Source organism: Cetorhinus maximus, chromosome 25 (assembly GCF_964194155.1).
Source record: "Cetorhinus maximus chromosome 25, sCetMax3.hap1.1, whole genome shotgun sequence".
In the NCBI taxonomy this organism is placed as follows: domain Eukaryota; kingdom Metazoa; phylum Chordata; class Chondrichthyes; order Lamniformes; family Cetorhinidae; genus Cetorhinus; species Cetorhinus maximus.
The window spans coordinates 19,089,547-19,104,529 of record NC_135903.1 but is presented as its reverse complement, the minus strand read 5'-3'; the positions used below and the strand labels follow the sequence as shown (position 1 = coordinate 19,104,529).

The 14,983-nt window shown below is 43.7% G+C and overlaps 1 protein-coding gene across 1 annotated transcript in view; it reads right to left on the bottom strand.

Moving 5' to 3' along the window:
• Positions 1 to 3,542: 3,542 nt before the first annotated feature.
• Positions 3,543 to 14,983, bottom strand: part of LOC144667735 (neurexophilin-1-like) — a 72,790-nt gene continuing 61,349 nt past the window's right edge. The window contains exon 2 of the mRNA XM_078529188.1: positions 3,543 to 5,712. Within this exon, the coding sequence (XP_078385314.1) occupies positions 4,948 to 5,712 (765 nt within the window). The 3' untranslated portion in view covers positions 3,543 to 4,947. The remainder of the gene's footprint in view (positions 5,713 to 14,983) is intronic.

The following is a 14,983-nucleotide window of genomic DNA, read 5'->3' as shown; positions in this document are numbered from 1 at the left end:
TTTAATGAGATGGTTTCTCTAAACAGGCAACTTCATTTTTTTTCCTTAATGAAGGAGTAAAAATGGGAAGGAGCATCAGAAGTTTAAACCATGACAAATTAATGGTTAGACTGCTAGGTTTAAGCATTGTGAAGCAGACATAAATCCAGTCCAAAAAGGGAATGATTCCCTTTATTATTGACCTTATAAATCTTTTGAGCATACAGATAAGTCTTCTCAAATAACACCTCCCGATGAATTGATAATTGTAGCAGATAATTGACAGCAGTTCAACTCTAAACAAATTTATACACTTCTCTGTCGTTTTAACAGTCATTAATCCGTTTACTTCAAACACTTTGAAGCATCATTAGGTATTCGCCCACCAATATCAATAATAATAATTTCTATGCTTCAGAAAACCAGCTTGGGAGGATTTTTAATTCAGACAAGAACTTCATCAAACCTTAAAAGTTGAGCAAATAAGTGAAAAAAATAGATATGCACCGAAATAATTAAATTAAATAATTAAATTCCGTGAAATCCTTATAGAAAATTCAAGGTGTACTCATCTAATTCCATATTTTGTTTACCAGCATCAGATCTGCTCTACCGTGCTTCAGTCTAATGCTGGCTAAGTGTAAAATATTACTGAAGTATTCAATTCAGTGTGAGAGCAAACCCATTAAGTCTATTAACAAAAATAAAAATACCTGGAAAAACTCAGCAGGTCTGGCAGCGTCTGCGGAGAGGAACACAGTTAACGTTTCGAGTCCGTATGACTCTTCAACAGGACTAAGTAAAAATTAAGTCTATTAAGTCCATTAAGTCTATTCCTCAATTAGCATCACTAGCAGATGATCCAGACATTTATCTCATTGTTGTTCGTGTGACATTATTCTGTTTGCCTACATAATCATTGGGGTAGGTTCCTCTGCCCTCTCCCATGGCAGTGGGCATTTAATCAGGCAGGAGGGTCGGGAATGGGAGCTGCCACCTTCCTGCCTCCTGTCTGATTAAGTTTGTGGTGGGAGGCCGGTGGATGTCCTTCACGGCTGCTGCTAACTAAGTGGGAAATTAATGCTCACTTAAGGGCCTCATCCCGCTGCTGCTGGTATGAACTCAGCAGCGGTGGTGGAGTGGTGGGGGGCGGGGCTCATGATTTGGGGAGGCCGACAAGTAAAGTCCTGTCAGGGTTGCTTGCGAGTTTCCAGGGTGTCCTTTGTTCAAAGGCACTGCCTAATCGAGGGACCCAGCATCCTGAAAAACACCCCCTGCTCTTGCTGGTGACTGCTTCCCCACCCCCATCCCATGACCCTACCTCTGGACCTTCACCTGACCTCACTCATCTGGGACCCAGCAACAACATTGGGCCTCGGTTGGGTGTCATACTGACAGCAGCCACCACCTCCCCAGTGGCGTTGCCGTTCAATAGAGCTACCAGCCTCCAATTGGCCAGCAGCTCTCAGATGCCGGGACTCCCCCAACCCCACCCACCTCACCCCACCCCACCCCCCCACACCCCGCCCCTCACATCCCCCACCCGCCCCGGCATCCTTGACCCCGGAAAAGGCCCACTGCTGCCCAGTTAAATCCTGAGTGGCACTTAGTACGGCGGGCTTTCCCTAAAAGAGGTGACATGGGGCTCCAACACTACCCTAAATATCAAAATGGGTTCATTGACTTCTGAGGCATTTTAGCATGTCCTGAGGATATGAAAAGTGTACATATAGTTTAAATGTAAGCTTGCTCCCTGTTTCTATCTGTCCTGTGATTTCATGTACAAATGATTTGGCGTATTATAATAGGTAGATTTTCCAAGTTGTGAATCACAGCGAGGTTTCTGATGCACGCTCGAGGATTATGAAATAAGGGGACTAGGAAAATCTCCCCTAGTTCACTATCGATTTGAATCTGGTCAGCTGCTGCGCTTGTGATTCAGAAAATTAATATCTAGTAATACCAAAAAAAACCTAAAAGATTTACTTTTGCTCATTCTCATTGAAATTAAAATTCAGGTTTCCACATCCATTAATCCAGCCTTACACCGAATTTCATTGATGTAGGTGAGGGGTTACAGCTGTTCATCTCTTGAAAGCACAAAAATCACTTATTAAAGGTCATAGTTACATCTCACTTCAAGTGACTGAAATTTTATGAGGTAAGATCATCATGTCGTGTTTCTATGGTGATCACACTTCTTTAATAGCAGCCAGTAGTGGCCAAATGAGATGTCATGGATGTGAAAGATTGATTATATATACTTAGATCAGATGTATTGCTTCATTATTTGATTAGTCACACTTAGGTTAATATTTTATTGATTGATTATGCTTGTCATCAATGTAAGTATGATAGATTAATGTAGTCTAGCGCTCATGACTGTGGTAGTACGGATGAAGTAAATCGTGAAAGGTAGATTTCTGATGAATATACAGAAATATGAAGCCTGAACTAGAAACTCTAATTACTTTCAGTGTTACAGTACCACACAGTTCTCTCTTTTATCCATTCTTGTAAAATCAAGGTAGTACAACTCACAAGCTTCTCTCTAGCCACCACCAGTGGTGTTGTTCTGTTATTGACTGAAAGAAGATGTGAGTCTTATGTTAGGAGCGCAGCTTCCTGGGAATTTGTTGCCTTCTCCTGTTACACAGAATCTCCATATCATGACCCAGCCAAGAAGTGGTTCAACTCATCCAATTGAGAACTGGAGGATGCAAATTCTAGTCAGCGTTGAACTACAAGCTTTTCTTGAATGTCTGCACTCTCAGAGAACTTCAGTTACATTAAATATCAAAATTCTCCATTGGCAACCATGTCTGTGTATTGAAGCTAAAATTGAGCATCTGGTCACTGCATCGTTCCACCATGACAGAAAGGCCGACTATTTGGCATTTATTTAACCCATCTTCAACTACAAATTAGGTGCTGAATAGGACCAACCCTCCTCTGATCAACCAACCCTGGGGCAGACTTACTCATTTGCAGCTCAGCTGCAGGTGAGGGTGGAATCCACCAGAGATAAATGTTGCTATCGCACTCCTGTCACAAAGAAGTGCATGCTCTAGTTGTAAGTGAGAACAACTGTTTTAAACTGGGGAAAGGTCAGGGCATTATTCTTAAGTACATATAAGAACTGGTTTCCACCTGTGTGGGGGAAAGGAAAAGGAAGTCTGTTGCCTGTGTTCTCTGAGTTTTGTGAATAAGCCTATGTTAAGGAAACACTGGTTTTGCTTTTACTCAGTGAATGAGCAGTGAATTATGACAATAAATGTCACACTCATTCATGCTTTACTGTTACAGAACAGAAACCACAACAGTTACTGTACTTGTGAAGGAAGTTGTGGTCCTGCTCACGAGGTAATCACACTGAAGTTAATCGTTGTGAGATGACGGATGAGTGGCCTAAGGAAATAGAATTACCCAACCAGTATCTACCTTCTTAGAACTTGTACTCACTCATTTTCCTTCACAAATTTATAAATATTGTTTGTTCATAAAAAGTTGCCTTATGAAATATTCTTATATGTAATATATATTACTAATTCTACCAGCTTACATTCAATATATTTACACACATTTGGCTGTTGGGTGTTCATAAGAGACAAAAATTTGTTGAAAGATTTGCTCGAAATGGTTTCTGTCTTCTGACTGACAAATAAAGTCCATTCAAGATTTGTCTCCTCAGCTTACCCTGTTATTGAGTTACTGAGAGAATAGTGGGAGTGCACATAGACACACAACAGAGGCGTACCATTTTACATACACGGTGTGGAAGAGGGCATTTCTCAGTGCAAACAATGGCATTATTTATAATAGTTAAAATACTTGTGCTGTTATTTTTACTCACATCCCTACCAGGCCTTTCTTCCAAGACCTCCTTGTTATTACATGCACAGCAGATGACAGTTCCAAAGACCCACATCCCATTTCCTCATCTACATGCATTCATTAATTTCTTGAAGAGATACCAAAGTTACATTTACATCTCTCTTTCCCCAATTTCTACATTCACATAGATAAACTAGAAGTCTATAGTTAATTATGCAACAGAAGTATAGTGTAGTCACTTTTGGTCAGAGACATCATCTGGCTGTATAGTACTTAGGTGACTTGTGGCAAACATGCTCATGAACCAATGCTATCCATGTAGGGCAAATAACACAGCAGGGGCTGAATGTTACAATTCCACAAAGAGAAGGCAAAACGAACACTAAGGTAATGAGCTCACCCGCTTCTACATCCTTCCTTCACCATGAGTTTTCAATCTCTTTTATCCAGATGCCATGATAAATAATGTAATATTAATTCCGCCTGACCTATAAAACTGATGCTATGAAGGCAACAGGCACACCAGGGACTAGGAGAAGCAGAGATTATTAAACAGGACATGTTGAGCTGAAGTGGTCGAGACATATGGGTACTTTATATAATATCTACAATTTGTCAGTGTCCTCAGCTAATAGAGGAGGCAGTTATTTAATTATTCATCCATTTTACTATTGATCTAATGTAATTTTTAAACCTGTAAAATTACTCAAAGGTTTCAACACTAAAAAACATGAAATAAGATTTTAGATGATAACTACAATAATGATTGATCGTTCATTTGTTATTCTGGTCACCTGAAAATGAATCCACAGGCTATTTCCAATATGAATCTGAACCTGCCTCTTCTAGCCACGAATGTTTATTACTGATGCTACAGAAGCAGACACCTTCTGTTGAAGTGTTACATGAAATTTGATGCTGTTAGCCTTTGTGAGTTTTTTTTGTTCTGTGTTGGACGTCTTAAATATTTTTTTACTTCCAATTATAGAACTGTGGAATGCTGTAATAACAGGCACAGAACACTTTAACAACCATTACTAAACTGTTAGCACCTTCAGTGTGTGAGTCAACCTGCTAATCACTCCAAATCCGCATGTTATTAAAAAAAGAAATAAACTTCCCCTCCCACCACCTTCATCCAGACGGAAAGTAGGGAGTGTCACTGTGGTAGTTATAATCGGGACACACCTTCTGCACCAGTCTATAGTCTGTGCTGTAAAATGAAATGTAGATACATATGACCTTAAAGGGTTTGGAACAGATCCAGGACACATGGCTTTGGGTCTGTTCCTGGTAGCAAGTTTTGGATGGATCGTAATTACATAGTGCAGTCTTTTTTGCTCTGTCAATTTTTTCATACTCGACGCGGCAGTTAAATATTTTTGAATCTTTGGCGTCAATTATTGTTTGCTGAGCCAGGTCAAATTCGACCGCTTTTGTAGGTGGCACAAGGCTAACTGATATATTTCCCTGGCCAGTGGAATTGTGGCGGAAGTACACACTAAACGTACCATTTCCATGGTCCACGATTTTCCCAGTGATGAGCAGGTTTAATTTCACGGTTTTGATGTTTGAGTAAAAATCGCCCCAGCCAAACATTTTCTTAAATTTCCCAGTTTTAACAATTGGTCGTCTCTTGACTCTGGATTGGGCATCTTCACGTTGATCTGATACATTTCCTAACCAATCCCAAAGATCCTGTTTGGAGAAAGAGGCTGGCGAGGAATATGGAAATCCCAGTAAAGTCGAATTCCCTGTGCTTGGCAGAGTCTGCATCATCCATTGGCTGAGGGGCGACATTTTGTTGCTTTTTATTAAGACATGCTTTTGTGTGCTTTTAGATCCTCTGGATTGCACATCTTCAGTGTCATTTGATGTACTTCCGTGTGCAAAAGCAACCTGTGGAAACAAACACCAGATGTTATTTTAAAAAGATGCACAGGTACCTACCTACTGCTTTATGTGCATGGTCAACATAAAACAATTTATTTTGAAAAACCAGTGCAACAATTATGTAATTCATACTAAAATGCATCATTATTTGTGTGGCAATTCACCAAAACCTTTCTAACATTTACAAGGCACAAGGAGTGTGACGGAATACTCTCCATTCCTGGATGACTATAGCTTCAACAACACACCAAAGAAACTTGACACCCCATCCTTCATCTTAAACATTCACCCCCCTCCACCATCAGCACACAGCGGCAGCAGTGCGTACCATCTACAAGATGCACTGCAGCAACTCGCCAAGGCTTCTTTGACAGCATCTTCCAAACCTGCAATCTTTACCACCTAGAACGATAAGGCCAACAGACGCAGGGGAACACCACCACCTGCAAGTTCCCCTCCAAGGCACACATCATTTTGATTTGGAAATATATCGCCGTTCCATCATCATCACTGAGATAAAATCCTGAAAGATGCCACCCAACCGCACCGTGGTGTACCTACACCTCACAGACTGCAGCAATTCGGAAAGGCAGCTCACCACCACCTTCTCAAGAGGAATTAGGAATGGATAATAAATGCTGACCCAGCCAGCGACACTCACTTCCCATGAACAAATAAATAAGCAAGCCTTCAAACAAAAAGAAATGTTTGCCAAACACTTGACCCGGATCCCCTGGAAATAGCAACTCGGCCCCAATTATAACTGGATAAATTAACTGTTTCTTTTCTTTTGTAGTGATGTTGTACCCAAGTGGTCAAAACGTTTCAATTACAATAAACTGAAGATAACTTGTGGGTTTCAGGAGACTGGAGTGAAGCTGCGAAGGTTTTCTTGATTCTCGGTGAAACCTCCTGTTTTCACTACATCTAAATGTTGGTTGTGGTTTTTCTTTTTGGCTTTATTTCGGTTGAAATGTATCAAGGGCTCAGCCAATCGCTGATTATACACTGTACTTTTAAATAGTCGAACAACCAGTAAGTGGAACAACCACTCACCAAGGAGCAAATAGCAAGTTACTTGATAAAAAGAAGCACTTGATATCACCAACTGTATTTGAGGCAAAGGAATGTGTAAGTGGAGAAAATAGGAGTTCCCTCTGCCAGGGGAACAGTTCTGCATTCAAGAGCCAGTTTGGTGAAAAATATTCCTGAGTGCCAGTGAAATGCTGCCCTAGGCTCATTCAAAACAAAACCAGGCCTTCAATGTGCTGCAGCCTGGAGTTGAGTTTCCAATCTCAGCCCTGTACCAAAGTCCTGTGAGGGAGGTGGATCTGGAGTCAATCACTTCCAGGCTGCACTCAATGCCTAATTCAGAGAGGGTTAGATGAAACCCTAATAAGTTATCCGTGCATTTTCCCCACTATCAAAATTCTTCATGATTTTGAACACCACTATTAAACCTTCAGTTTATCCGGACTCTCCACATATCTGAAGTTCCAGGTCCCTGGTGCCATTCTAGTCAATCTCCTCTGCACCTTCTTCAAGATCTGGACATCATTCTAATAACATGCTAGTCAGAATGGGGGCGAACCAGTGCTTTTCAAAGCTTTATAAATTGAGGCATAGAATATGAATGCAAGGAAGTTATGCTAAAGCGCAAACCGGAATGCACCTTGCCTTTAGTTGCAGTCTGATGTAAGTAGCACAGACTAGATTGAAGGTGAGGTGCATTCTGGTTATGCGTTAGCATAACTTCCTTGCATTCATATTCTATGCCTCAATTTATAAAGCCAAGGATCCTGTTTGATTTTTAAGCGGCCTTCTCAACTTGTCTTGCCACCTTCACAGATTTGTATACCTACACCTCCAGGCCTGTCTGGTCCAGCACGCTTAAACTTGTACTATTTAGCTTATATTGCCTCTCCTCATTCTTCTTCCTAAAATGAACCACTTCACACTTCTCTGCATTAAACTTTATCTGCCTGTCTGCTCATTTCACCAGTCTGCCATGTCCTTCTAAAATCCTCCTCTTTTCTAGATTTCCAAGTTTTGTAAATTTTGAAATTATGACTCAAGTCAAGAGCATTATTATTTATCAAAAAGAGCAGAGTTCTGAATACTGACCCCTAGCCGGGGAATTCTACTGTATATCTCCTTTCAGTCTGAAAAATAATTCACCACTGTCCTCTGCTTTGTGTCTCCATTTTAGTATTCTCAAAGCCCCTTTAATCCCATGAGTTTCAATTTTCTAATAGGTTTATTGCATGATACTTTACCAAATCTCCTCTGAAAGTCGAGATGCACAACATCAACAACACAACCTCATCAACCCTCTCTGTTAACTCAGCAAAGAAGTTAGTCAAAGGTGATTTGCTTTCAACAAATTCATGCTTAGTTTTATTTATTAACTTATATTTTTCCAAGCGCCAATTCATTTTTCTCTCAGATTATTGGCAGCTAGATTTGATAGTTTCCAAACTTGGGGATCACAATGAGGACTACCCTGTGCCCGTTCAAAATGATGCAAGCAGCACTCAAACTTCCTGCTTCCTGCTAACCGTAGTAATCGTGCCTGCAGCCCAGCACTGAACGCACTGCTGAGTGGCTCCACACCTCAGCAGGAGGCTCAAGTTTGTGCAGTCTAGACCCACTTCAACCTAGTCTGTGCTACTTACAGTCAGACTGCAGCTAAAGGTGAGGTGCATTCTGGTTGCAACTGGGGCTGAAAACTGTGTGAAGAAAATTCTGAAGATCGAGAGGTATCAAGAGAAATTGCACATCAGCCAGAGAGCGTGCAACCAGGTTTTCAGACGCTGTGCGGGATTACTTAGAACAGGAGGCAGACAGGAGGAGAGAGAAGGATTCCCTTTCCTCAGGGGACCGGCAAGCCTTCTAGACAAGTGTTGAGGAGGCAATGGGAGCAGGTGGCTAGAGCAGTCAATGCCAACAGTCTGGCACCGAGAACCTGGATCCTGTGCCACAAGCTTAATGATCTCACAAGAGTGGTCCGCTGCAGATTGTGTAACCTAACACCTCTTGCTTTCTCCCCCACCCTTTCCTCACCCTCGTCCTCCCCTTTGCATTTATGCTGGTTACATCCTCAACAAACTCTAATAAATTTGTCGAACATTATTTCCCTTTCATACAACCAGGCAGAGTTAACATGGTTTTATTACGATTTTCTAAATGCCCTGCTACTACCTCCTTAATGATGGATTATAGCATTTTCTCAATTTTTTTTTTCTCTTTATTCTTTCATGGGATGTAGACATCGCTGGCAAGGCCAGCATTTGTTACCCATCCCTAATTGCTCTTGAACTGAGTGGTTTGCTAGGCCATTGCAGAGGGCAGTTAAGAGTCAACCATATTGCTGTGGGTCTGGAGTCACATGTAGGTTAGACTGGGTAAGGACAGCAGATTTCCTTCCCTAAAGGACATTAGTGAACCAGATGGGTTTGTACAACAATCAATAATAGTTTCATAGTCACCATTACTGAGACTAGCTTTATATTCCAGGTTTATTAATTGAATTCCACAAACTACCATAGTGGCATTTGAACTCATGTCTCCAGAGCATTAGCCTGAGCCTCTGGGTTACTAGTGCAGTGACATTACTGCTATGTCACTGTATCCCCATAAATGACAGGTGTTAGCCTAACTGGCCTATAGTTTCCTGTTTTCCATCTCCCACCTTCCTTGAATGTCTGTGTTACAGTTTTCCAGTTGCCAGCTGGGACCTTTCCAGAATCCAGGGAATTTTGGAAGATTACCACCAATTCATCCACTATCTCTGCTGCCACTTCTTTTAAGTCCCTAGGATGCAGCGCATCAGGTCCAGAGGACTTGTCAGTCTTTAGTCCCATTAGTTTTCCTAGTACCTTTACTGTAGTTATTGTGATTGTTTTAAATTCCACACTCCCTTTTGTCTCTTGATTTTCTACTGTTCTTGGGGTGCTTTTTGTGCCTTCCATGGTGATGGCTGAGACAAAATACTTGTTCAAAGTCTCTGCCATTTCCTTGTTTCAAATCATTCATTCCCCAGTCTCATCACCTAAGGGATGGGCGTGGCTACACACCAACTGCACATTGAGTGAGTGGTACCCTTTGTCTTTGCAGTACATCTTTCCATTGAGATGCGGCACACGCAAAGCTCTCTGTGTGCAGCCAAAAGTACCTACACCATGGGAAGCTTGCTATTCTGGCAAAGCGGCCAGATCCAAGTGTTTCGCTTTATTTAGCGAGAAAACAATGAAATGCCCTTTCCTGGGGTATGGGGCCTCCTGGATGTAGCAATGAATGGCGACCGGTGAGACATTCACTATGTAACCTGTTCCAGGCTGGAAGGAGCTGCTGGTGAAAAGAGTTCAGAACCAAGGGGGTGGAAATATCCGTTGGCGGCGGGCCTCATGGTGGGCGTGAGCAGACAATATGGCGGGAAGGCCAAAAATCAGTTTCACGCCATCATGAAACATGTTTGCAATTGTCCGCTCCACCCGTCAGTGGCAGGCCGCATTTCCTGCTATTGGACACTGGGAACTTCATTGTAATACATCTGCATATCATTATAAGCCCACCTTGCCCAAATCATCCCTCCACGATTGATCATCTGAGCACGTCAGCGTGATTGCACGTCGACGCGTTTCACAACAGCATTTATAAGGTGTGCAGCTGGTGAGCTGCACTTTGAGGGGAACTCGGAGGCGAGTGCACAGTAATGTTGCACAGGGTCAGCTGTTGGAACTCGAGGTTGAGGCACCGCGCATTCAGGCGAGGGTACAGGCAAGTTGCTTTTTCCCGGCAGGCTAACAGTGCAGTGCCGGGGCAAGGGCAGCACTCCAGTTGGGGCAAGTTGTTGAGTGGGGGGAGCAAGGGCTGTACTCGGGTCGATGGTATTGCACAAGCACCTCCATGGGGCGAGGGAAGCGGCCACGCATATAGGGGAACCTTGTATAAAGTGACCATTCCTCTGCAGCTGAGACTGTTCAGACACAGCCACATTGATATGATTCTAGCTTCTAGCTTATCTGCCCACTCAAGCAACGCAGAGGCTAGAAAGTGACATCAAACGCTCCAGGGCATTTCACACCTCAGGCACAGACTGCAAACTAATGAGCATTTTAGTGGTCTGCAGAACAATTGGACAACTGGGCACATTGTACAATCTCCTTGCTAAAGCAGGCCATAGAGCAGTCACTGCTGGAGGTGCTCACAGCCCTTTGCAATGTCATCACTTAGCTTTGGACAGTCTCCCACATGGTTCAAGATAACAGTGCAGCCTTGCAGTGTGGGTTGGAGAATGCCTGTGTCTGAGCTGAGAGCACAGCATGCAGTCCAATGGGCAAAGCTGTTGTCAATCAGTCAGGAGGAGTGGGGTGGAGGTGGGTGGGGTTTTAGGTAGCTATGCAGCGCACATATCTCTGGCCATTCAAGTGGTGGCCAGCACTCTCCAGGATACGTTAAGGGGCCTTCAGACTTAACCAAGAGAGGTTCGTAGAACACCCAAGCTTACCTACACATCTCTCCTTCATCCTGCAGGAGTAGTACATTTGGAGCCTGGTGATTTAGTTGTATGCCTCATGGCCTACAGAGAGCGGAGTCGAAGGAAAAGAGAGCAACGGAGGCGCCTGGCTAGGCAGAGGGAGGAGCAGCACCCTCAGGAAGAAGGGGCGTCTGGGGCTTTTACACACACCGCTGAAGAGCCACAGCGAACCATCGCTGGTCGGCGCCTAGCTAGACCCAGAGTCTGTAGAGCCTGCCTTTCATTCCTGCAGATGAGCGAGAACCAGTGTTGCTGAAGACTGCGCATGTCTAGGGAACTGGTCGGTCACATCTGCCACATGCTGCAGGATTTGGTGCCACAGGGACATGGAGGGCATTCACTGCTAGTGGCCATGAAAGTGACTGTGGCACTCAATTTCTATGCCAGTGGGTTTCTATGCCAGAGCTCCATGCAGCAACCTCTGCAGGATAGCACAAGCCTCCTTCCACAAATGCGTCTATGAGGTCACGGATGTCATCTTTGCGAGGGCACACGACTTTGTGCACTTTACCTGGGACCAGGAAAACCAGAATGCAAGAGCGCTGGGATTTTCGAAATCTCAGGTTTCCTGCAGGGTGCCATTGACTGCACTCACATGGCGCTCAGATCTCCATGGCAACAAGCGGTCAACTATGTCAAACGCAAGGACTTCCACTCACTGAATGTTCAGCTGGTGTGCGGCACCACTTACACATCCTGCAGGGCTGCACACAGTTCCCAGGGAGTGTCCACGACTCCTACATTCTCAGTAGGTCTCAGATCCCTAACACCTTTCAGGGTCCACAGAAGCTGCAGGGCTGGCTCCTTGGGGACCAGGGCTACCTGCAGAGGACGTTACTGATGACACCAGTGTGGGGGTCTCAGACTGCAGCAGAGAGAAGGTACAATGAGCCTCATGCTGCAATTCACACCTTGGTGGAGCAAACCATCGGGATGTTGAAAATGAGGTTCCGGTGCCTGGACCGGTCTGGTGGAGCCCTGCAATATAGTCCACAGAGGGTGTCACACATCTTCATCGCTTGCTGCATTCTTCACAACCAGGCACTGCAATGGGGAAAGGAGCTGGCTGAGGAGGAGATGCAGCTTGAAAAGTCGCCATTGCGGCCGGTGGGTAAAACGTTTTATTTCCTGCCCCGCTACTGCACTTACTGCAAACCTGGGACAATTCTATCCAGGGTCACTTTGACAGCCACTGACAGCAGCATCTTTACCCTCCTCTGGAAGGGGTGGGGGGGGCGTATTTCTGGTTCTTAGAGGTGACACTGTTCTGTGACCGCCTATTTGGTGAAATGCAGCTGCTGAATACACTGCCCAGTGGAAGGGCCAGAGTACCCTCGTGGGTAAGGCGTCCTGCTGATAGCTCTCTTCCTCCTCTCTTTGTGAGCAGCTTGGCTTCTTTCCTGCCTCTTCCCCTTCTCCCTCTGATACTGCAGTCCAAAGAGGACTGCAACTATAGCCCCCATGACTGGGAGTAAGTGGCTTATTCATTACAGGAAGGACATAATTGCTCTGGAGAAAGTGCAGAGGAGATTTGCAAGAATGTTGCCAGGACTTGAAAATTGCAACTATGGGGAGAGATTGGATAGGCTGGGGTTGTTTTCCTTAGCACAGAGGAAGCTAAGGGGTGACCTAATTGAGGTGTACAAAATTATGAGGGGCCTAGATAGGGTAAACAGGAAAGACTTGTTTCCCCTAGCTAAGGGGTCAATTACCAGGGGGCATAGATTTAAGGAGATTGGTGGAATGATTAGAGGGGACAGGAGGAAAAATGTTTTCACCCAGAGGGTGGTGGGCATCTGGAATTCACTGCCTAAGTTGGTGGTTGAGGCTGAAACGCTCAACTCATTTAAAAGGCCTGGATCTGCATCTGAAGCACTGTAACTTGCAAGGCTATGGACCAGGTGCTGGAAAGTGGGATTAAGATGACCGACTAGTTTCCTTTTTCTCTTTTTGGCCGGTGCAGACACGATGGGCTGAATGGCTTCTTTCTGCATCGTACCTTTTCTGCATCGTAACTTTTCTATGGTTCTAAGTCTTTCCGCAAACAACATCCAGCACTACTCTCTGTAGGACTTTACCAAAGTTTCAGAACATTTCCATCAACCAAGCCAGGTCCAATAGATAGTAATAAGCAAATAAACTGCAAGTTAGATGGCGATGTCTTTAAATAGCAGTGTCTGGAGGTGGGGGGTGATTGGTTTCCTTTATGTTTGGGGTCAAACACATGTTTAGCTGTTTAAGAGAGGGCCTTAACTAGAGCAGAGAGTTCAAAAATGGCAGGTTGGGCATCAAATTAGCGTTAGATGCTGACTGAGGTCACAATCTGCCTATTCCGCATTTTCCGGCAAATGCACATAATGGGCATGCTATTGCCCTCAACAACATGGTAGTTGATACGGCCATTCTAGAAGTTGGCATAGACACGAGCGGCACAGACTGTCTGTTTTTTTCCAAAAAATACAGCACCCTTAGTTAGCATTGAAGCGACTGGAACTATGGAGCCGGATTTTGCCGCCATTTTGTCTCTAAAAGTTTCCCCATCACTGATGTGAGATTAACTGGCCCATAGTTGTCAGCTTTATCCCTCTTGGCTGCGAAACAAGAAGCCAATAAAGCTGAAGGTTTTACCTCTGAATGAATGAAGTGGATTAATGATAGATTGGAAAAGATCATCATCAGCACAGAATTGAAGATCAATGAGAGGCAGCATGGCATCACAATTCAATAACCTGAATGAACTTTATGTATCTCCTATAACAGACTGGAGCTTTCTTTTTTTTGAAAGAAATAGATGATTCTATATAATCTGCAAAATACACTTCCTTTCATTTTAATAAATCTTATGACATAAATGTTATTAAAACTATTTCCAGATCTAGCACCTGCCTGTCTGCCTGCCCTCTGGAAATAAAGAGTATCAAATACCTCCTCATGCAGTGCATGTATTATTTTTTTATTTCAATGATGATTGAGAATGGCTGTAAGAGAAATGGATTATGATTAAGTTATATTGAAGATCAAGTTGAACAGTAACTGTGTTATAAAACTCTTGGGGCTCAATGTTATTGTATGTCATGGTACCACTAGTGCTGTCCTATTAAGTTTGAATGCAACTATGTCTGAACCATGTGCCTATTTCAATTATTGGTTGATATGGATTCTGCCCTACCTCTGTGCCAATTTCAGCAGCAGCACCATGTGCTGTTAAATACATCCAGCATGATAAAAATACAAGAAAGTCTTGCAGCCCTTCTGTGCTTTGTTATCCAAAGTAGCCAATATCTCGTGAAAATCAGAGGCTGGGTATCCAGTGGCAGAGCTCACAATACCAAAAAAGAGCAAATGAAGCACACAAAAGGTGAAAGGGTGAGCTGGTAATGCCACATTGCAACTGGCGGTGTCATAGTACTCAGGCTCAACCTTGCCGTTCCCCACTTTCATTCACCAAGGCTCTTGAGAGGATGTGTTGGGTGGCTGCCAAATGCCTTCCCACAGAGGCTGAAAATTGCGGAGGTGGTCACCAGCCAATCCTTGTGCTCCCTGACATGCAGCGTCGACTTGGAACCAGATTAGACATGCCTAGCTCTACCCCAGTGTCATTAATCAGTGAAACAGTTTCGCAAGCGCTTCCTCACAGCTAACAAGGCATCGCCAATATTACAACCTGAAACACCAGGACCAATCAAACCAAGAACTTACATTGAAGCTATATCATGTTATTATCCATATTGATTAAAC